Source organism: Pieris brassicae, chromosome 1 (assembly GCF_905147105.1).
Source record: "Pieris brassicae chromosome 1, ilPieBrab1.1, whole genome shotgun sequence".
Lineage (NCBI taxonomy): Eukaryota > Metazoa > Arthropoda > Insecta > Lepidoptera > Pieridae > Pieris > Pieris brassicae.
The window spans coordinates 20526290-20549583 of NC_059665.1; the positions used below are offsets into that span (position 1 = coordinate 20526290).

The window sequence follows — 23294 nt, forward strand, 5'->3', positions numbered from 1 at the left end:
GCCGATATTCAAACATACGAACTCGGAGTTTTACATTAAATGGTCGGTCCATTAGTGTAAACAGCTCATGAATTCTATTAAACAGACCAAAGAGACTTCGTACTACAGCAATGAACTCAAATTTCTGAAGGCATCTATAAATATATGATAACCAAGTGACAATTTTTTATTTCTAAATATACAAAAGACATCAAATATTCCCCAGTTCGGGACAGTTTTTATTAAACAATTCAACTGTCGATTGCAGTATTTTTCTTTAACTTATTATGTATGTTTCCTATGATTAAACCATCTCTGAATATTCGCAAATATTTAATGACCATAATAAGCCAATCGGTCCAGCCATTCTCAAGTTTTATCCAGACAAAAAAAAAATCGATGGCGCTACAACCTTTTTAGGTCTGGGCCTCAGATTTCTTTATCTGTTTCATGATCGTTTGTGAATTGAATAGGCAAGTAGGTGATCAGCCTTCTGTGCCTGACACACACCGTCGACTTTTTGGGTCTTCGGGTTCCTCCACCGTTCGAGCTAATGTTAAAGTTAAATGCGCACATAGAAAGAAAATCCATTGGTGCACAGCCGGGGATCGAACCTACGACCTCAGGAATGAGAGTCACACGCTGGAGCCACTAGGCCAACACTGCTCAACTTTATCTAGACTAACAAACAGAAATTCATTAATATAAACAGATTATCAGTTTATATTCCGATGCGTTATCTAAATGTTCCATTACGTTCTTAATAACAACTTTAAATATCCATCGACAAGGATTCGAACCTGCATATACTGTCTACTATCTAGGTAAGGGGCCTTCAAAAGGTAACCTACAAATTTTCATTTCTTTTCAATTTATCAAAGGTGTATTTAATAAAAATATAAACTTCACGGCTGATCTTTGTTATGCCACAAATAGTTAAATAAATTGTTATGATATAAAAGTTCAGCAAACATTTTATATCGATCAAGTATATGGAATATACATAGTACTCATTGTGGCTGTGTTTCTGAAAAATATGCCCAGAAACTGTAGAAGAAGTATACATCTACAGTCTCTGTTTAGGTCATGAAATGGTTATGACTGCATTATTTCGTTTTCACTTTCAGACCTAAGCACTATTTTTACTACAATGATTTTTTAATTAACATATAGTTATAATGAATTTTTGATTCTTTTAAACAATCTTCTAAATCCAACTTTATTCTAATATAACATGTGGACAACAACACAATTCCTTCCCTTAGGTATCCATTTATCTCGAGAAATATTTACAACTACGTACGTACTAGTTTTACGTTATAAATAAAGTGTAATACACTCAACCAGTCCTCATTAGACCTCTTCATTGAATACATAGATTGGTGAAAAATCAACAATTTGCAACATTTGTTTGGACATGTGCGCGCTCCGCCCATGCCCGCCCATACTTCACAAGCGTAATAAGCGCTCACAGTAAATTATACGTCTTTCATCTGTTATTGGGGACACGCGGCGAATGTTTCTCGATTTAACATTGACGGGTGAAAATCGCTATGATTAGAATAAATAATATGATGGACTGAAATGCCATTCGTAGAAAGAAAATATTAGTACATAAACATCATGCATTTTATTATGTTTATTTTTTCCAAATTTTATTTCTACTTATGAACTAAAACAGAACATATATTCATCTCTCAATCGTCGCAAACATGTCACAAATATTGCAAAATTACGGAACCGATTACGTGGCGTAATCAGAATAATAAGTGGAATTGGTGACGTTAGCTCCACTCAGACAGCAGGGCCCCGGGTCCTAAAACACTACTCAGGCACATACAGTCTAATGCTGGAAACAGGTCCAAAGTGCAAAATAGATTTCGGATTGCTCCCTCCGTAAGAACTGAATTTACGTGACAATTTTAGAAATTAAATTGATTAATTAATCATTTATTTGAGATTTGATATCTAAATTGTAGTGTATCTTGCGTGAAATATGTTTAAAACTATTGAAAATACTGTTTGTTTTACAGTCCTATCTTTAACCAGCAACGTATATACGTATATATACTTACATATGCAATATTTAATTCTATTATACAATCGTGTCGAGTCTAGCCTCAAAGATGGGCAACGACGTCTATTACACATTACACACTCTACGATTATGACACACACCTCTACATTTTTTGTTTATTATCACACTCGTGATAAAATAAATTAATATTGTGATATGTTTGAGTCTTCAAATTACGCCCAAAGAAACAAGTCGAAGTCATAGAGAAGGCAGCCGCTGAACGTCGTGGTTTCCTGTGGCCGGCCGCTTCCGGTGACGTGTCTCGTTCCAAGTTCGAACGTTACAGAACTTTAGCTAGGAGTAGGGTTGAAAAATATTATATATTAATTTTATAGTCGAAACTTTGTGCTGGCAGGACAAACTATAAATCATTGCATCGATCGCCAACATTCAAACCACCTTGCTGTTTAGCCCAATAATTCAGTCCTATTCTAGGCTAGTACTGGTATTTGATCCAGGTTCGATTTTTGATAAAACACATTTTAAAGCTCAGGCGATACTCGATATATCGTTGCCCATTGCCAGCATTCTACTTAAAGCCTAAAGTTGTATTTCAAAATATAAATCACATACCATATAGATTAAATTTCATCGTTTCGTTGATGAGAATTTTGTATGATTACATTTAACTTTTCCGTTGAAGGGTGCTTGGAACTAGAGCGTAATTGGCCGAGATGAGGTTTAATAAGTTTTTAATAGCTACAGGCTTTCCGTTACCCTCCACCCCGAGACCGCTCCTTTGAAATATCCTTTCATTATTGTTATTATATGCTGGAGGTAGGTTACATTCACATTTTATTAGCTTTGATTACTATCAAACTACATAGACATATTAAAAACAATATTGCCTTCATTTTTAGTCGAATTTTAAACACATTCCTCCACAGATTAGATTATATTTTTACAATGACAAAAAACTATCGAGTCTGTGGAAAATAACTTATAATTAGACAAAAATACACAATTTCGATTAGTTATGTCCTTACATGATTGATGTTTTTAAATAGATCAGTATATCAGTACCAACACTCATAACATTGAGAACAAGAGAAAAAACTTAGTTATGAATGCTAAAACTGAATGTACTTATAATAATTGTCCGATAATGCAATTTTCCCTTTGCTTAGAACAAACAATTTTTTTACGATTTTTAGTGTTGAGGTCAAACATTGTTCAAAGAGACAAAAATAAAAAAAACGTAAATATCTGTCCGAAACCTGATAAAGTGCGAAAGAGACAAAACACACCTTTTACAGCTCTTAAAAGCATACCCTTTTTGGTGCTTTCAAACGTTTGAGAGGTAATTTTATAATTCTTCCCTTTCCAGCCATTTTCAGCTATCAAATATTTACATGACATTTCTGATTTCCTAAACAGGTTAATTGATGGAGGCAATTAATAATTTGCATGGGTATAACGAAATGTTCTTAAATGCTCGATGTTAAATGGGGGAATTTCCAATAGAAACAACTCTATTGTTGAATTTACATTACAATTTACATGTAACTATTACGCTAATTGTGGTTTTGTTTTGTTAAAAAATGTGGGCGCGTCTTTTTTGAGCGTTGACACGGGCGCTGAATAGATTGTCAATTGTTTGCAAAAATATTTTGACAGACAAATTCGTAGTTGTCCCGCTGTCAAAATTGCCGCCTAATTATGTGCGAGCTCTATTCCCCGCCCTATATAATTCGAAATTCAAACGTTTAACTTCTTTATCACGGACACGTGTCGCATGGCAAAGAAAAAAATAGTTTAGTGTCGAAAAGTTTTACACTTTTGATGAAAGCGAAGCGCGGTTATCGAGTTTATTGTGTATGATGGATAGTATTTTTTTCTACAATAAAGCTTCTAAGAAACTCGGTATGGCAGGATATAAATACTCTTCATATCTCTTATATAAACGTTTTGTAATTAATAATTAATAATGTTTGTAAACGAACATTAACCTAAATGGGAATTTTAAGAAATAATTAGGACGCACTACGCACACATGTGTATGTAGTATGTAGTGAACACAATGTATTTGACACACAATTATCTAATATATATTTAGAAATTAAAATACGGAATTCTTTCGTCCTTGACTTTCCGTTTTGTTTGTTAGCTTTTTCGTGTTTTATAATTTTGCACTTTCACAAATAAAACAGGTAGGCAGCAAACTTTACGGCAGACGTCAAACGAATGCGCGGTCTTAAAAGCTTACCAATTAGGGGGCTAAAAGCAACATCGGGTTGGCAGAGCGGTTTCCTTAGCTCATCAATTTTGTAAGGAACACTCTCAACGCTTGGAAACTTTCATACGAGTACTGAAATCATGGGCGTTTGATACAAGGCTGAATTAATGTTTAATGTCATTTTTATTTCACTATGTAAATTCATTTTACTTGTTACTTCAGCCATCTAAGTTATCCTAAAAGGATTATCTTGTTAACGTAACCTTCTCCATATCGTGAAGACTATTCCACTTATTAACATTATCTAGATATGAGAAATGTGTGGACCCATATCTCAAAAAGTACTATGGTAGTATACTTGGCTTGTTCTTAGTAAGAATATATTTTAATTTCAAATTCATCTCAGTATTAAATTAAATTTATTAAACATTATTTCATTTGACTCAAAAAAAAACCAGTACATTTTGTACTTACATTCTAAAGGTTGTAAACATACAATAGGCAACGAAACGTTGAGATACAATATTCATTTTAGTTAACCTTAAACATGATACTTCTAGTTTAAACTAGACCTGGCCTGTATCTTAAACGCTAGTTCATTCCAGTGTCAATAGGAAATTGGTTAAGTTGTTTGTTATTAGACGTTTATTAATTTTATTGTTTATTAAACTAAATGAGGGTAGAATCTATTTAAATTGTTGCAATGTTGTGGTATGACTTTAAGTTTCTAAGGTAATAATGTCGTTATATTAGTAATTCAAAAGCAATGATATCAGAAACTGGCATACTGTTTTAATTATCGATAATATAGGTGAACCTGAAGATAGAAACTAACATTTAATACATGTTTATTCAAAACAAACTGTTTATAATAAGCACTGTAAGGTGCTATTAAGTTGTAAAACAAAAACGGAATAGAACTGAGTGCCACAAGTAAACCTTAAAAACTTTCCGACATGAAAGTTTAAAAGTGATCCGATCCGCCCGCCCCCAGCGCGGTTGCCTAGCAACGCCGCCCAACCACCCTCAGCCGCAAATCTCGGATTAGACTGCTTATACGTTTATATGTACGTGTTTTTTTGGTATTTAGCTTTTAATATTGCACTTATAGAATAGCTTACACGTTTTAAGTTTGGTTCAAATGTTTAATTAATGTCCACAATAGTTAACAAAAACATTTTTTATGTTAAATTATAATATTCAAATAATAAATTGGAATAACAACCTTCAATTGTATAACCAACCAAGCCTTGGTATTTTACATATTTTTGACATTCTTTCTCAGAAAGGCATTTAAAGTATCTCTAACTATATGAATTAAACGGAGACAAATAATAAATTTGGTACACGTATAGTATAAACAGAAACACTAGGATAATTCTTCGTTCTGCAACATGAACCTAGCGTTTAAAATTCCGTGCTGAATTATAAGATTCTATTTAAGTACGCAGAAATGTACTTTGGGGTAATTTTGTTTATAATTACAATACTTTACAAGCCATTATTTTTATGTCAGGATTACCGCAGCGGAGGTAAAAATAATAATAATTTGTTTATTTCTCCTATATAACATTTGCGACAAACAATAAAATTATAGTTAAGAAAGTATTGGGAGACTAGTTTCCAAACTAGGTAAGAACCTGTGATATGGACAACCAGGCTACCATTCCACGGCAAAGTCATACTCAAACAGTGGTAACAAAAAGTACATAAATATTTGGGTAGGCAAGCCAATAAAAATAAAATAATAGAAATAAAGTTGCATGGGTGTGTGTGTGTGTTTGTGTGTTAGAGAGGGTGTGTTCGTGTGTGTGTGAGATTGAGTGTCGGGAGAGTGTATGTGCGCATGTATCAGGCACACGTCTGAGAACATGATATGTGAAAATCATTTTAATACATCTAGAATATTTTCAGTTTGGGCATAGTTCATATATATATATATATAGGAAGAAACCCTTTGTCTATTGGTTCTATAACTTATTGGGTATATAAAGTACTGAAGTTACTTTTGTGTGCAAGGTCTTATCGTTAAGTACTTTTGGGATAAATTATTTATTTCATTTATGTTTAAGATTATTAAAAAAAAATACCGGATAGCCGTGTCATTATTATAATTGTTAATTTTTTTATTATAAAATTAAAACACAAAGTTAACAAATTGATTTAACCCTGTTAGTAGTCCAAAAATCGGGACAGGTACTTAAACAGACGAGCATAGTTTTTCATTTGATCTCATTCTAATCCTTATTAGAAATCTATAATTAATATTAAAGTTACTTATATTAAATATAGTTACCTAAACTACTGTCACTAAGCTTGACAACTTTAACAGTTTCAAACAGGACTTTAATTCCTGGAAATGTACGTCATGTAAGACAAAAGGAAGGTTCTGAGTGAAATCAATTAGCATGCAAATGTAAGAAAACGACCATTAGGGATGGTTTTGTTCCCCCCGTATTGATCATGTGTACCCACACGCTTACATGCTGCCATCTCTTTTTAACTGATATAAACATAAACAATTTATTACTGAAGCATCTGAAGCGTGAAAAACGCCACACGATTTTGAGACTTATCCCTTTAATCAAGGAAACCATTTTTCTATAAAAATTTTATTGCTTTAAGTCCTTATTTGTTGTGAAAGTTTCGTTGTTATGGCAGTAATTCAGTACTTATCTTAAACGGAATAAAGATCTATTTCAGCGCGGGTTGAGAGTTAATAGGAGATTTATTAAGATTTCAATTGTTTTTTTTTTATATATGTTTGCGTTTAAAATAAATTATGCAATGATTTATACTCGGAATAGTAGAATATATTATACCGATTGATATTTATTAGTCGGGATTATATATACTTGGTTATATTTAATACATAAGTCCACTATTTTAGATCAAAGTGCTCAATAGACTACTCATACATTTTAGTTTTTTCAGAAGGCCCATTTTTGTCTATAACAGAGAAATGGGTTAGTAAACTGCAAGACTACTACAATGTAATGCTACAAGTATATATTAGACTAGAAAACTTTTACAAAAAAAAAACCCGTAACGCTAACATAATATTTAATTGACTTTTAAATACATATATCCTAACATAGGATTTTCTTTAAAAATCAAGTAAAATCATCAATCAATCGAGTAAAATTATAAAAAATATGTATGGTTATTTTTAAGCCATTCGGTCCATCGCTATGTTTTAATAGTTATAATCGACTCAAATATTAAAAAAAATCGAGCATATTTGCATATCCTGCCTACATTGTAAACCTATAGTTAAAACAGATATAACGCTTTTATTGTTTAGTAGTTTGTGAGTTTCTTTTGTTTTTCTACACTAATCTAAAAAAATACAACAGTTTTTATGATTCACATATGAGCCCCACCGGCAACGATAGCCAAGTGTATCCTGAAAATTTCATCTTACTTACGCCATCTAGTAACATTGCCTGGAAACATTCTCGCGCATACTTTAGCGCATAATTTTGAGAGCTAGAAGACATGCGTAGAGCGACTCATGTATTGACCATTCAGGCTTCGACCTTAACTCCATATTCTAAGATTCATTTTCGCCTGTTCATTTTAGAGTTGCGCAGTCGAGCTACTATAATTGTAACAAAAATATGGCTGGACGCGTGTGTCGATAAATATAAAAAACAATGTGAAAAACGTTGAAAATCCGAGTTATTTTACTAAAATGTGGTTGGAGGGTAAGTTATCTATATTTTATTTACATTTTTCGTTTGACTGTGATAGATAAACCTTAGAATAACGTTAAAATAACTTGAGTTGCTCAAAGTTTTTATTTCGTAACTCAATGGTTACATCAAACGGCAAAACATCCATATCCATTTGCTGCGATATAAATTATTTCTTTTTGTTTATGGTCTAATTGCCTCCTTAAAACAAATAAATCTAACCAATTTACATCTCTCCTCCTACACACTAAAACACTACAAGTGTAAAAGCGTAAAACAATATTTTCTTTGGAGGTTAGTAAATATTACTTATTTATGATCCACGGGTTTTTGTGTTAATGCGGCTTTAATCACTTTATAACAAATGTAACCAAAGATAAGATACAAAGGAGTGCATGTCCTGTATTCGTATTTATTGTAATCGCATAGGATTAGGGCTGGTGAGGCGATAATATAGTGGGCAGCCCTGGGGATACACACGCTCACTGCGGTTGAAAAACTTTTGGTTGTTATAAATGGATATATTTTTCAAATAATATTATATAACTTACACTGATGTAGTACGTTTTCGAAGGAATTGCAATTTGATGTAAATAAAGCATAATTGAAGTACGCATTTATAATAAAATTATTAGTAATTACTAGATTTTACAAATAGGTCTTGTTTTCAACGTAATTTTATGTTCAATAGAAAAGGACCTAAACCTACATAAAGCCAAGTCATGAATTATTTAATTTCGTACAAAATCAGTTACTATAATTAATATAGCGTTGCGTAGGGATGTGGGCTTCCGCATCTTCTACCGCATTTATCATGGAGTGATCAGAGGAGTTTTTCGGTTTACCTGCAGCTGAGTTTCATCATCGCACATCGAGGTAGAATACGAAGTTCCACCCGTATCACCTCAACGTTCGTCAATTTATTCCGTTATTTTGGAGTTGTTTATCACCCAATTTTCTGGTAGTAATTTTTGAAGTTTGCTATTTTACAGCGCCGTAAGCCCAGACCACTTCTGACGGACACCCCGACATACGGACTCTGCACTTGTCACCGAGCGTATAATTTGTCCTCCATTATGTGAACTATAAAGTAGGGTCCGATTAAGGCTCGTCTTTCCTTACGAACAAATGTGCAGTTTGATTGAGGGGGCCGAATATACATTATTCATACGATGTATTGAAAGTGCATGGTAATAGATTTTTTTCGAAAGGGTGTGATGATTAACACCTGTTTTGTTTTGTGATTTGACATTTCGAATGTTTATTTTCATGTTTAATGTTATTCTGATCTAATGTGCTATGATATATCTACCCACTAACTAATTATATGTCATATAAATCATTGTATGATAAAGTTTATTAAATTTTTTAAGTCCCCATTTATTCATTTATCTTTTAATGGACTAACGAGAACGGCTTGTCAATGAGTGTAATATGGTAAAAAATTACTGAAAAAATTCAACTATTGGTTCGTTTATAGGTTGGTTAGCTGCCTACCTCCAACTAGTACCAGTCAATACCATAGCGTTCACTCTATACGTATATTAACCACAAAAAGACACTTTTCTAGATTTAAAATTTTCTTATTTAAAAAGACTTTTAATTACAATAATAGCGCAGTAGTTGTGAAATGAGGTGTGAATATTGGTTCCCCGCGGGGTCCATGTCCCGCTGACGACCCCTAGGGCGTGGGCGCAGCTGCCCCTCAATGGCCAAATTAACAGGTACTGTCACTTTTGAAAGTGGAAATAGGCTTGTAAAATAAAACCAAGTAAGGCAAAGCTCAATTTAATCTTCACCGTATAATGTTTAAGAACTGTTATATTACTGATATTTACAAATCCTTTACACATAGACAACGCAATATTTAATTATGACCTCGTTGAAATCTTACAACTTTTATTACCTACTTCCACAAAATTTTAAAACTATTAAGAGAAGAAATATAAAATTAATTACGACACAAACCTCCAATCTTATCACGACTTTGCTAATTTTTGTTCGCATTATATGTATAAATTACGATTTGGTATTACGTAGACTAACTATTATATCAATTTTTTAGAATAATCATAATATAGATTTAATTATCTATAATTTAGCTTAATTAGAATATAAACATAGCATTTGCCTACGCACTAATCCCAAACACGTCTATTACAATATATAAAAACCATATTAATAATAATACTTAAGCGTCATTTATTTCATGACACATTCATCCTTGTGTATAAGTATACACGCACTTAAAATTTTATATAGAATTTATTGCAAATAAATAATATTTTTTTTCCCAAGTCCCTCTAGTATACGCCTCCTCCATTTTTTGTTTGTATTGTTTGTACAAACTGAAAACGCATATTCGTCGCGTTAAAAAGTTCGTATCAAGATTATCAAATACTGGCACTGATAGGGTTTCTACATGCAAGACCTGTGTATTTATGCTTTCCACTGAGGGAAATATAGAAGGATGTTTATTTGTCATTTATCACAATGTTTTTAGTTGTTATTTATCTTAATGTATCCGCTTGTAAATAAAAAGTTCTCTATTCCACAGCGGTAGCACTTCTAATGCTGAGCAGTATGTCAGCCAGCATGCGTCGTGGTCCTCATCACCCCCACGGACAGGGTATACCGCTGACACACAGCCACTATAGCCCGAGAGGAACAGAGAAGCTCACTCAAGAATCTCAATTATTGCATGATACGAAGTAAGTTGTTGTTTAGTGAGTATTGTGATAAGTGTGCATATAATTTTGTTTATAGAAGCCTTTTCTAATTTCTATCATAATATGTCATGTAATTGGACGCAAACAAGCTATATTTAAAAAAAAAAACTATAATATATAAAGCTAGCAGACACGCATGACGAGGTATTGTAACTATATTATACACTATTTCTAGGAACTCGCAGTGCCCGCTGAAGTATTTAGGAACCAATTTTACTTAGGGTCCTTCAAGAAAAGAGCGTATCAATTCTTAAAAGGCCGGCAACTCACTTTTTTTGCTCCATAAAAAACATCTACATTTCACTAACGCGCTTCAAATATATGTAAAACGATGGTGGTGTTTACCATTTTGGTGGCGACAACTCGAAGTAAACAGATTATTAAAAAGTATTCTAATTGAGGTGTAAAATATTTACAGGCACATAGAAGAGGATATAAAAGTCTTGACACCTGAATTGTTGGCCAATATGACCCCTGAGGAATTGGAGTTCCATTATTTCTCCGCTCATGACTTTGACAGGAACTCCATGTTAGACGGCCTAGAGATGTTAAAGGTGAAATTTATATATTAGGTCCTTACATATGAAATTGGCGTTTTGTTGTACTGGCCACTTTGACCTCAAATACCTCCTCTTTGGTTAGGAATTTCAAATTCAAATTTGTACAGTTATTTACTCATGTATTTGTGCTTCGATGATCGTCATTCATTTGTTTTTTTCTCAATTTACAAACAATTTACAATTTACACTCATTTTACAAAATGGATAACTTAAAGTATCGCATTATTTACGAGTACGAGTTCCGCCGTGGCACTAGTGCTGCGGAAACGACTCGAAGGGTGAATGATGTGTATGGCGGTCATGTTGCAAAAGAAAACAAAGTTCGTTTTTGGTTCCAACGTTTTCGTTCTGGAAATTTCGACCTACAGAACAAGCCCCATGGACGGCCTGAGACCCAAGTTGATAATGAAGTAATGAAAGCTATTGTAGAAGCGGATCCATCGCAAACCACGTCCGAGTTAGCTGCAGGCTGCGGTGTTAGTGATAAAACTGTTTTAATTCACTTAAAGCAAATTGGGAAGATTAAAAAGCTTGAAAGGTGGGTACCTCACGAATTGACTGAAGCAAACGCGCGTCGACTGCTGCGTTACATTACTGAACCGGCACAATTATGAAGGTATTTTAAACCGAATCATTACCTGTGATGAAAAATGGATTCTTTACGATAATCGGAAGCGCTCAGCGCAATGGTTGGATCCTGGCCAGCCAGCCCAATCCTGCCCCAAGCGAAAATTAACCCCAAAAAGTTACTTGTAAGCGTTTGGTGGACTAGTGCCGGTATTGTTCATTGCAGTTTTCTCAAATCTGGCCAGACTATTACGGCTGATGTCTATTGTCAGCAATTGCAAACCATGATGGAAAAGCTAGCGGCTAAACAACCTAGGCTGGTCAATCGCTCCACGCCACTGCTACTTCACGACAACGCTAGACCACACACTGCACAACAGACGGCTACCAAATTAGAAGAGCTTCAATTGGAATGTCTAAGACATCCTCCGTACTCCCCGGACCTTGCTCCAACAGATTACCATTTTTTTCGAAATTTGGACAACTTCTTGCAAGGGAAAAATTTTACTCTGATGGGGCGGTCCGAATCGCCTTCACAAATTTTATTGATTCCCGCCCGACTGGTTTTTTTTAGTAAAGGGATCAATGAACTACCTTTGAGATGGCAAAAGTGCATAGAAAACAATGGTTCATACTTTGATTAATTAAATATATTATATTTTAAAATATTCGACATTTTGTTCCTCCCATACAAAACGCCAATTTTACCTAACATTTGTTTAATATTGATTGTCGTTTTATTGTTCCTAAGTACTTACACTTGTATAATTTGATAATTAATAACTTTAGTAAAGTATTAGACAACTTCTTTTTATAATTGTACGATGGCAAAGGAAATTAAATAATGTTTATATTCTGTTTTTTTTACTGTTTAATTACTATATACGTTTACACACAAATCGTCCAAGACTTCTTTACTTACACTGATAATTTTTACTATGATTATAAGTATTTTCTACTTTTATTACTATCACATTCTTTTTTTTTTGCGCAAACTATCTGTTGTGCTCTGTGAAAGCACAAATGACCAGCGCTGTGGAATACGCCTACTCCACAGCATAATGCTGAACCAGGTCCAGTTACACCCACAACACACACACAAAATGTACCTTATTCATTTGTTTTTCTTTCCATAATTTTTGTGTTTTATTATTTGCTTATTATTATTACTATTTTCTTTGCTTCTGTGTGTTTCGTAATAAATGTTATGTCTATGTTTTCTGTTTCCGATATAACTGGTTTTCAATGTCAACGTTCATTTTATCTTATTATCGAAGGTAATTTAATGATGTTATTTCTAGGCTGTATATCATACAATGGACCATGAGCACTCTGAAGCGGAAACTCCAATAGAGCCTGAAGCAAACCATATTGATGATTACATTGGTAATAAAATAATAATTTAATAAACTTTCTAGAAGGAAAACAAGCGACACATCTAGTACCCCTTAGACATTTCCCCGAGTTTCAGTGCGATGTCGGCCTTTTATTATGACGCTAGGAGGCGTCCTTTGTTGTTTATTTTAATAGTGCCTAAATCCTTCTTCAGTCGCACTCTTAATTTCTAAGTTTCTCGCTATTGTCTTCGGCAAGACTATATCCTTATTCATACATATTATAAGGACCTCTGGCCGTGTCATGACGGCCATGTTTATAAACTCAAAGACTACAGAGCGGGTCAAATTCAGGCGATGCTGAGGTATGAGACTGGTTTGATAATTTTGTTTTCATATAATGACATGTAACACTTCTACTAAAGACGCACATCGTTTCTCGGCATACATTACAACTGCTATTCTTGATATTAAACTAAGCTACTCAATTGTTTCTATACATAACAATAGTAGCTACAAGCGACCAGCACAAAGACAGCTATATGCAGAACAGATGTATAAATCTATATATTGTCCAATTATTCATATTCCTGCAGCCTTAGTGGATAAAACATTGGAGACAGATGACACAGACGGAGACGGCTACGTTTCCTACGCGGAGTACCGCGCGGCGAGACTGAATAATCCTTCAGAGAGGACGCCTAGAGTTGTAGCTGCTGGCTCCATATAGCACAGGTGATCAACACGAGTTGACTTGAAATAAAGAATATCTTTATTACACATAATAAAAAAATGTTGTGCTAATATGTAGAAATTTGCCACTAGGGTTCCTTGGGTTGTGGGCAGTTGGTCTCTTCCATTTGACATAGTTATCATTTAGGTAGGTACTTGGCACAATAAATTACTTAACACTTACTGTAATTTAATAATTGTTGTGCAATTTTATCTGCTGTTTGAGCATACCACAGGTTTAGAATATGTTGCTTATGATTGTTAGTGAATATATAATGTTTTGAATCGAAAATGGTTAAAGAAAGACAAAGAGAAAAAACGTTGGGTGAAGTAAGTATATATGTCGCAGTGAAGTAGTTAAATCAGAGAGTTGAATTGAATCTCTAGACAGTTAATTAAATGTCGATATTCAATCAAGTCGCTAGCATTTTGATTTAAATAAAGCAGCGCCGAAAACGTTTAACTATCTGTCTGACCCAAAGCCAGCGTGTTGATTAACAATGTAAAACAAGACTCCGCCATGATTATTTCATGTTATTGTTATTTCGCTGTGATCGTGAAGAATTGAGAGCTTGGAAATTCCGTGTTTTGCTTTATTGTAAATGGTTAGGTTAGCTTAGGTTGGGCTTGTTGTCAAGGAACTCGTTAAACGTTTCGTTCACTCATTTGTCTGACGGAACTTTAGCGACTTGATTGAATATCGATTTTTAATTAACTGTCTAGAGATTCAATTAACTCACTGATTTAACTACTTACCGCGACGTATATATCTAGGTTTGCATTGTGTATGATGTGGTGTTTGTTTCCAAAATAGTCGGGGCAATATAGTTGTCTAACGTACATTTTCAATGTTGGGTAACTTGAAGTTGGGTAAAGGTTTCGTATAACGGTATAAGATATCTGAAGAAGTAAAAGACCGTGACTCATGCAGTAGATAAGCAGTAGGGCTACTTAACTGATCTACTGAGCTTGTTAGTAATACAGAAGTTTCCTTGGTTTTACTCATCCATACAATATTATCACACTAATTTTTTGTATACAAATGTTGTGATGAAAAAAATTTTTTTTATTTGTTTGCGAAATTCATCATAATGATTTTAGGCTTCGAGAATTATTATATAGCTAAAAAGAAAATGAGCAGTTGCTGAAATTAGATGGAAATAATAATTATTTTAAAGTATTTAATTAGTACTAAACTTCGTAACAATAAGTTTTAAATAGAACGCGTCTAATTAAAATGGAGTAAAATTAATTTTCATATAATTCGTATTCAGGGCCGTGATCCTAGTGAGGACCTAAGTACACTGGTATCTGTCACAGGAAACTCCTTGTTGGCCTAAAGCGGCTGCCTGCTGAATACCTCTGGAGACGTCTTCGTATGGTTCCAAATCAATATTGTTCCTGAAAACATTTATTCGTGTTATTTTGTGAAGTATTGTGCGTTGATTATTTATATTAAATGACAATAAACTTTTACTCTCTGAAATCGTGAAGTTATTTTTACCATACTATATCATCATATTTTTACATATATTGCTACAATAACATACATTTTTACACATATAATCAGAACGATGAAGCCCGTGAAACTCGCCAATAAAGTTATTTCAACCACTATAGATGTGTAGACGTTCTCGACAGCCACTGGGTCGTTTGAATCTACCAGTCATTGGAGACTTCTTAAGTTCCTCCCTTTAGGTCGGAGAAAAAGGACCTCACCTAAGAAGGAAGGAATACTTCCTCCAAAGTTCCGAGTTAGTATAAAATTTTACATGTACGTAAGTAAGGCTGCATAGACAACGTTTATAATTACAAGTTGTTCGCGATTAACACTTATAAGGCCATAATCCTGATCTCATAAACTACAGCAGTTTACTTAAATAAAGGACGGAATATATAATTATGTGACGAATAAGCACTACATCCTCAGATCTGTTATTTTTGGGTTGTCTGGAAGAATGCATTTAGCAGTAATACCGCCAATTTGTACATCCTATCTTCATTTATTTTGTTGAGTTGTGTTATTGTTATTCTCTTAAAGCTAGTATTGATTATAGTGAACCAATAATTAATTAATAAACGCCTTGCATGAACATAAAATCATCTCTAGATGGAACTAGGTTGATTTTGAAATAGTTTTCAAATTTCATAGACTAAATTGAAAGGACGTATTTAAAAAATGCAAATGACTATACCGCACCGATTATTTGCGCTGTCTTGACTTAAAATTCTACCCCGATCTCGGAAAAGCTATTGAAAGTTACACCTAGCTAGGTGCTGTGGCATGGGACAGAGTCACGCGCGACTTCTTTGATAAAAATAGAGATTCTTTGATAAAAGTATACCTATTGATCGTAGTGCGATCAACTCAAAACTAATATTATTAATCGGGAATCTGTGGAATCTTTATTTTGGCAGTATTTTATATCCGCGTACAACTTGCTTCAGCACCAAGTGTCGTAATTTGACTTGGACAAGCGTTGCAGATGTATTTTTATAAACGCTCTGCTTCTATTTAGTTAAAAATAAATGATTCAAAATGTGAATCATTTTATTTCGAGAGTGAGAATGTCATGAGTTTACTTTTTAAATATGTCGCAGCCAACTAGCTTAATTGGTCGTTCAATTAACAGCCTAGCCGTTAAACTAGCGGCCTGAATGATGACAGCCATTTGATAAAACAGCTTGGCAAATGACTTGGATCGACGTTTAATTACTTGCCTAGGCTGTTTAAATTTAGTTCCAATTTCTGCCACTCTCAAACTAGAAACGAAACTCTTCTAACTGTCAATGGCGTCGGCAAACCACAACTTTGATGGTGTTTTTCCAATGTTTCACGAAAAACAAAAAGTACAATTGAAGAGTGTAGTGACTAAAATAATGTGAATTTGACTTTTGCAATTTGATTTTTAAAGAAACATTTTTTTATGTCAAATGTTTCAGCTTTATTTCTGCCACATGTTCACTCTATCGTATGAATGGCCTAAGCATTAGCCAACCAGTTTAGTTACAAACGCTACGGCTGAACATCTTTCAGGCCGTTAGTTAACGGCGCTGTTTAGTTAAAAGGCTAGGCTGGTAATTGAACGGCTAATTAAGCTAGTTGGCTGCGACATATATATAAAGACGGTTAGCTAAAAAGGTCGAAAATATTGTACCCGTAACATACGACCCTACATATATTTTAAAGTCAAGTTGTTAATATACGAAGTCACTTTAAAAATAACGTATCTTATAACTAAAAATTTCTCACCCTTGTATGAGTTTAGTCCCCTGCAACAAAAGTTCCGCTCCTGACGCATAGATGGCAGCTTGTTTCGGCCTTTGGCAAGATAGACGGTATAAACAGCCGTAGTCTTGTGACTGTTGTCCAACAAGGTAACTTAGGTACAGTAGTATTTCGTCTTCTGTGATGTAGGATGCGTTTTTACTATCTGCAAGTGTTATTTATTGTTTTATGTACAAGTCATTCAATAACTATACAATATTTATCTTTATCCAATCTACATCAAAATGAGAGCGGATCAAAAGTAAAATATCATTAATAAATGTCCCTGTCTTATTGTCGGTTGGTCATATATCCAGGTCACGGTTAGGTCATAGGTAAGGTCGTTTTGAATACAGTTAATAAAATGGCGTTACATTCAATTTGTGAAATATAAACGAAATTGTAAAATAATATTTATAACAGGACATTATTGTCGAAATTATTGTTTGAGTAATGATGTCCATAAATTCGACCCAATTAATAATAATGGACACCGCAGCGCATAAGCCTTTTCACCTTTAAAGCAAAAAACCAAAAGCCATAATAACATTATCATGAAGCAGAAGATAATCCTCCAGCAATGGGATTATTCCAGAGTGGACATGAAGGACGCATTTTGTATGGGATTAACTTAAAAGGCTTGGTCAGTTTTGGCACGTGGTCAAGCTTTAAATTTTTTTAGAGAATTTTGAACCTAATTTGAATGGAAGTAAAGCTATAATTGTCTGAAAGTAAACGCAGATGTGCGTATAAGCTTCCGGCTTATTGTATGATGAATCTAGGTGGTCATGGTAGTTTACCGGTGTCGGAACTCGGAAGTAGGAAGGGTTATGTAATTAATGACAATATGACATAATATATAGCATATCTAATATTTATCCATATATATAATTTAAAAAGTTGTGGCTCGTTTTTAAACTACGATTTAGCGTTTATTTATAATTAAAGTAATTACTTTTTATCGTTCTCCCCTCTTAATAAATAAATAACATTGTCTTTTGTTAAAATAGCTTTTACACATTAAGAAAAACACTTTTTCTACGGATTAAAGCTATGTATTATTATTAAAAAGTTATAATTATTTACATAATTCTAAATTTTAAAGTCACCGTGACCACGCACGCTGAAAAACACGCGATACGTCGGAAAAAAATTAAAATTTAGAATTATGTAAATAATTTTTTTTTTAATAATAGCTTTAATCCGTTCAAAAAGTGTTTTTCTTAAATAAATAACATTTCTGGTATATATTTGTATATCGTAATATAAATAAACTAGCTTTTAAAAAATCAAATTTGTGCAAGAATCGCGATTTAACGAATTAATAAAGAAATCTATGACAGCAATCAATAATTACTCAAACCATCATATTATAGACATCGTGAACTATGAACTAACCATGGTTTATATTGCCTTACAATTGTGATTAAGCAAACATATTGTTGTGTCGCGTTTGCCGTCCAAATAAAAACAATTATTTTTGTGCCGGGAATTGGATCTGTAGTAAGTAAGTTCCATGCTATGTCGAACTAAGCCACGAACCTTGAAGTATATAGGTGATACAAACAATTTCAATACCTTCAAAACTTCTTGCATAGTGGTGACCCTTCCAAGCGCCGGCTCCAAAGAAGCCCGCAGCAAGTACTAAGGCTTTTAGCACAATCAGAATGACCAGGTTGGTGAGGTTCAAACTAAGTACCTTTTGAAAAATAAGAATATTTTATATTAAAATCTTTGTATGATTAACTATTTTCATATGAATTAACGCGACTTAAACCATATTTGATATAAACTTGTATAACTTGTAAGTAGATAAGCAAAGCAAAAATACGCTTGGAATCCCGTGACACTGCTATAGGCTGTTTCGGTCTGTCCGTAATCTGAACCTAAACAATTGTTACGCCGGTAATCCACCACAGAATTATGCCATGTGCTCCACATAGTTACTTTTGTTAAACCGATATTCTAAGTCGTTATCAGAGCTTTTGTCTACATGACTAATCAAGTTGACTCATGCAAGCGTGCAATTTTTATAGTGCGATACGAACCTGCGTAATGCAGTCAAAACCAACCTGACTGGTGCCCGTTGATCGAGCTATGAAATCCTTTGCCAGGCTAGAAACGACCTGCCCCCCAGCGCCACTTAAGAAACTTCCCGCAGAATTCAAAAACGACGCTCGATATGTTTCATTAAAGTCGTTGTCAAATCTATCAATTGTTTCACTTTTGAACCGCGCTGGGCTCTCCTTCGGTAGGAGAGCGTCGTAATGCTTCGGGAACATCTTCTTCGCGTACTGCGGGGAGGAGTAGGCACCTGAGTGTTCCGCGAGGGTAAAGTAGGGTAGTAAGATTAAGATGAGCACGACCATGTTGGAAGAGGGTTGGTTAGCAACTGGTATGCGACGATTCGGGTGCGTGAGCTATTTTATCTCTTCGAGTCGTCTTTTGTTTTTTGCACGCACGATGACATCCACTAATGGATGTATTGTTGCTTTGTGGAAGATACATCGCAAATATTTTACCTGTTTATTTGCTTACAATCGTTTTGCTTTAGTTTTAAATTATAGAATTTAAGGTAGTTTTCGGTCCTCTTGTGTTCAAAGTTGCTTTAGTGGTTTATTATAATGATTTTTTCGTAATAGCTGTTGGTTGGGTTCAGGCTGAAAGCCTGGAACACAGTCCGTTTCACAAGGCACTTTCTTTTGCGAATTAGAGAATTGAGGAATCGACTCCCGATGGGGTTCTTTCCTGAGAGATACGACCTTCAACTATTCAAAGTTAGTGTATTTCCCCCCCCTTAAAAGGCCGGCAACGCACCTTATAAAATTGAGTATCCTTGGGCTGCGATGACTGGCGTAGGCGCGCTTGCACTTTGGAAATTGCTTGCAGTTTTATTCCTTTAGATGTGTAATTTTTCATAGGCCACATGAATCACACAAGTAGTTTATTTTATGCTATTTCATATCCATACTAGTAACGTGGTTGCACCTAATTGATCTTGAGCGTATATAAACTTCTTAATTGTATACAATATATAACTAAGAAAATATTAATCCCAAAAACATCTAATTAAGTATAACGATAATTAGGAGAAAGATCTAAAAGTACGAAACATATTGCCTAAGTACTTTGTCATGGTATATTTACGTGTTCCGTAATAGTTATGACGCACAGTGTTATAGTATGTTCTGTTATGTAAGTTAGCCCAAAAAATATTCAGGCCGGAACCGATGTGTGAGAATTTTTTAAGTCGGTCACATCATGTGGACTTTATTTAGTAAAATACAATAATAAAATGGTGTATATTGTTTTTAATTGCAATTTTAAATACACATTAGTTTATACCTAGTAATTAAATAAAAGAGAATACCAGAACATAATAAACATATATAATATCCCTAAAAATGGCCAAGGATGTGTGTGTCCAGCCATTTTGGAGCCACCAGATCGCCAGAGACGATGGCAAGCGGTCGGATGAGAAAACGTTGATCCCTTGGCAGATGCAAAGCAGGCGGAAAATAATAAACGGCTCAAATATTCAAGTCTTTCCTCCAACTTTGATTTTGTTCCCTTTGGAGAAGAGACTCTTGGGCCGTGGGTTTCAAGTGCACAAGCGCTAATTAATAATTTAAGTTGGCGCCTCGGATATAGTACATTTGACCCCAGAGCTGGTGCTTCTGTATAATATAATATAACGAATAAGTATCACAATACAGCGAGAAAATGCTGCCAGCGTTAACGCCACAGGGAGCAAACTTTTAAAATTTGTTTCAATTTTCTTTTTATTATTTTTATTACTACTATGTACTTTAAGATAATTGTAAATACTGTATATTTGATTGTTATGTTTAGTTGTATTAAAACAATAAACGATTTCCCTTACAATGTGTAACGATTACGGTGATGTGAATATACGCATATGCGTACTATACGTTTGCAATCCAAACAACTAGCATGGTGAAAATGTTGATAAAAAATATACCATACTTATTGTAAAGTCGAGGATGGTCAGAAAATATTTTGAAAGTAGATAAGTATGTATAAACTTTATGTTTATTTTAGTAACATAAATTAGGGCAATAATAATAAGTAAGTAATAATAAATACGTATTATGTATATGTTATAAATAAACACCGTACAAACAAACATGGATAACAAATAAAATCATAATTATGATAATAATCCATAATAATTATGACTTTTCTTTATGTGCACTCACACTCGCTGTACGGCGAAGGTCTTAGAGCCTCCGCAAACATCAAACTTTTTGTCGGCCGAAAGAGGCGCGCACATAGGTCCACCTAAACTATCTTGTTGGTTATGAGTGGACAAAGAATCGGACTACTGCTCCAAAAATATTTTTGGTTTTTGAAGATTGAAGATTGCATTAGATCCAAGAAGTTGACGGCGTGTGTCAGGAACTTAAGACTCATCCTAGTTGCTATAATAAAATCTTGTACTATAATCAATTTTTATATTATACACATACATATGAGACTATTATAGCATTCTTTTTATACGGAAAGCAATTTACATTGAACCATGAAAAGAAAATTCTCGATTGTTGAAAGTGAAATTGCAATACAATGGCGAATTATAGAGAGTTCCTTCCTCATGTCTTGACAATTTACTGCTTACTATTGGCCGGCCTGTCGTTATTAGAGGAATAGGGAATTACTCAGAACACTATGGTCTAAGTATAGCTAGTTTTTATGAAGAAATAAAAATAATTTACTGGTAAACATAGTACAATTTTAAGTAAAACGTGAACCATCGACCCTGCGTTATCCGGTTAGCTTAAATTGCTGTCTTTGGCAACACTGATTTTCGGTGATTGGTTATTGGAGAGACAGAGCCAAGTATATAAAATACATTTAAACGTCACTAGTAAAAATAATAAGAAATGCTACAGACACCAATCTAATAAATGATAATAACAGCAAAGAAATCTGATTTAAATCCATTACGGAGGTAATTTATGACTTGATGACGCTAATTTGTAAATAAATAGATAATAGATTTATTTCGTCCATGTGTCCTTACTTCTAATATATATAAAATTAATATTCAAATACCACACAATAATTTACAATCTCAAATCTACATATATATGTTCAAAAAGAAAAAAAATAGTATTCATTTATGATAAAGAACAATTAGACGAAAATTTAGTTTTTGACAATGACGAGAATAAGCGCCATCTCTATGCAAGAGTAAAAATTTGATGCACGAATTCTTGTGTATAACAGCGCTATCTAGCGGTAAATATAAGAAGTGCTTGGTGAAAAAAATTTACATGTTTTAAAACGCGTGACAGGAATAAGTTCTTGGCAACTTTTATTTATTCCTACAGATGTCATACTAATAAATTTTGTATTGCTGTTCTTTTAAATTATTGGTGTTTTCAGTCCTATTTAGTATATTTATTAGGACGAATCCTTCTTCTTCTTAATCGACACTGTTCGAGTTATTCACCAGTTTCACTTCGAATATACACAAATTTAAGTTAGTATAAATATAGCTACAGGTATATTAAGTTTTTAGTCCAAAGTTACATGGTCTGTCAGTCAGTTGGTCACGGCGGTTGCGTCACACCAGTAAGCTTCGAAAGCGTAATTGGCGCCAATGTTATGAGATCTTGAAGCACTTTCCACGATCTGCTTAAATGCTTAGATGAACTTAGAGTATAGACAGCTATAGAGCGGCTTTATCTGTTAATACATACAATTTTATAAAATTAATTAAATTATGATTTTATAATAAATATAAATCGATCGTTTTATTAAAAATAATCTTTGAACTATTTATTTTTTATTTATATATAATTATTACATCGAATCGTAATAATAGTGATCATTATATTGAGTTTTTAATCAACCTAGTGAGCTTTAGAACTCCGTCAATTTACAGTATATTTTTATTTTTTATTGGTATATTAAGGAAAATTAAAAGAAGAGAGATGGCAACATAAAATTTTGTTTCAATGCATGTCAATTAAGGTATATTTTTGACTGTATATGTCATTTTCATTTTCTCAACATAATATTTCCAGTAAATACTTGATAATAATAATATATTTATTTAATAAGAGCGTACAAATTCTTAAAAGGCCGGCAACGCACTCGCGAGCCCTCTGGCATTGAGAGTGTCCATGGGCGGCGGTATCACTTAACATC

General features: G+C 33.8%; 2 protein-coding genes across 2 annotated transcripts; one reads left to right on the forward strand and one right to left on the reverse strand.

The window, feature by feature from the left end:
• The first annotated feature begins 7833 nt into the window (after window positions 1-7833).
• LOC123710380 (multiple coagulation factor deficiency protein 2 homolog) lies at window positions 7834-15329 on the forward strand. Its single transcript, XM_045662232.1, has 6 exons — window positions 7834-7939; window positions 10485-10638; window positions 11075-11210; window positions 13085-13169; window positions 13714-13852; window positions 15124-15329. The coding sequence occupies exons 1-5, from the start codon at window positions 7927-7929 to the stop codon at window positions 13845-13847; spliced, it is 522 nt and encodes a 173-aa protein (XP_045518188.1). The 5' UTR covers window positions 7834-7926; the 3' UTR covers window positions 13848-13852; window positions 15124-15329.
• Window positions 15145-19486, reverse strand: LOC123706711. The gene is made up of 4 exons (XM_045656078.1): window positions 19190-19486; window positions 18696-18816; window positions 17103-17283; window positions 15145-15250 (listed from the first exon to the last, which is right to left on the reverse strand). Exons 1-4 carry the CDS (start codon window positions 19484-19486, stop codon window positions 15145-15147), a joined length of 705 nt encoding a protein of 234 aa, XP_045512034.1.
• Window positions 19487-23294: the final 3808 nt, after the last annotated feature.

Excerpts from the sequence above, each read along its gene's own strand:
- LOC123706711 (XM_045656078.1), bottom strand. The coding sequence starts at position 19,486 with ATGGTCGTGCTCATCTTAATCTTACTACCCTACTTTACCCTCGCGGAA. Across the intron at positions 17,284-18,695 it reads CTATGCAAGAAGTTTTGAAG|ATAGTAAAAACGCATCCTAC; the intron begins GTATTGAAATTG and ends TAACACTTGCAG. Across the intron at positions 15,251-17,102 it reads GGGACTAAACTCATACAAGG|GAACAATATTGATTTGGAAC; the intron begins GTGAGAAATTTT and ends AAATGTTTTCAG.
- LOC123710380 (XM_045662232.1), top strand. Across the intron at positions 10,639-11,074 it reads CAATTATTGCATGATACGAA|GCACATAGAAGAGGATATAA; the intron begins GTAAGTTGTTGT and ends AAATATTTACAG. Across the intron at positions 11,211-13,084 it reads ACGGCCTAGAGATGTTAAAG|GCTGTATATCATACAATGGA; the intron begins GTGAAATTTATA and ends TGTTATTTCTAG.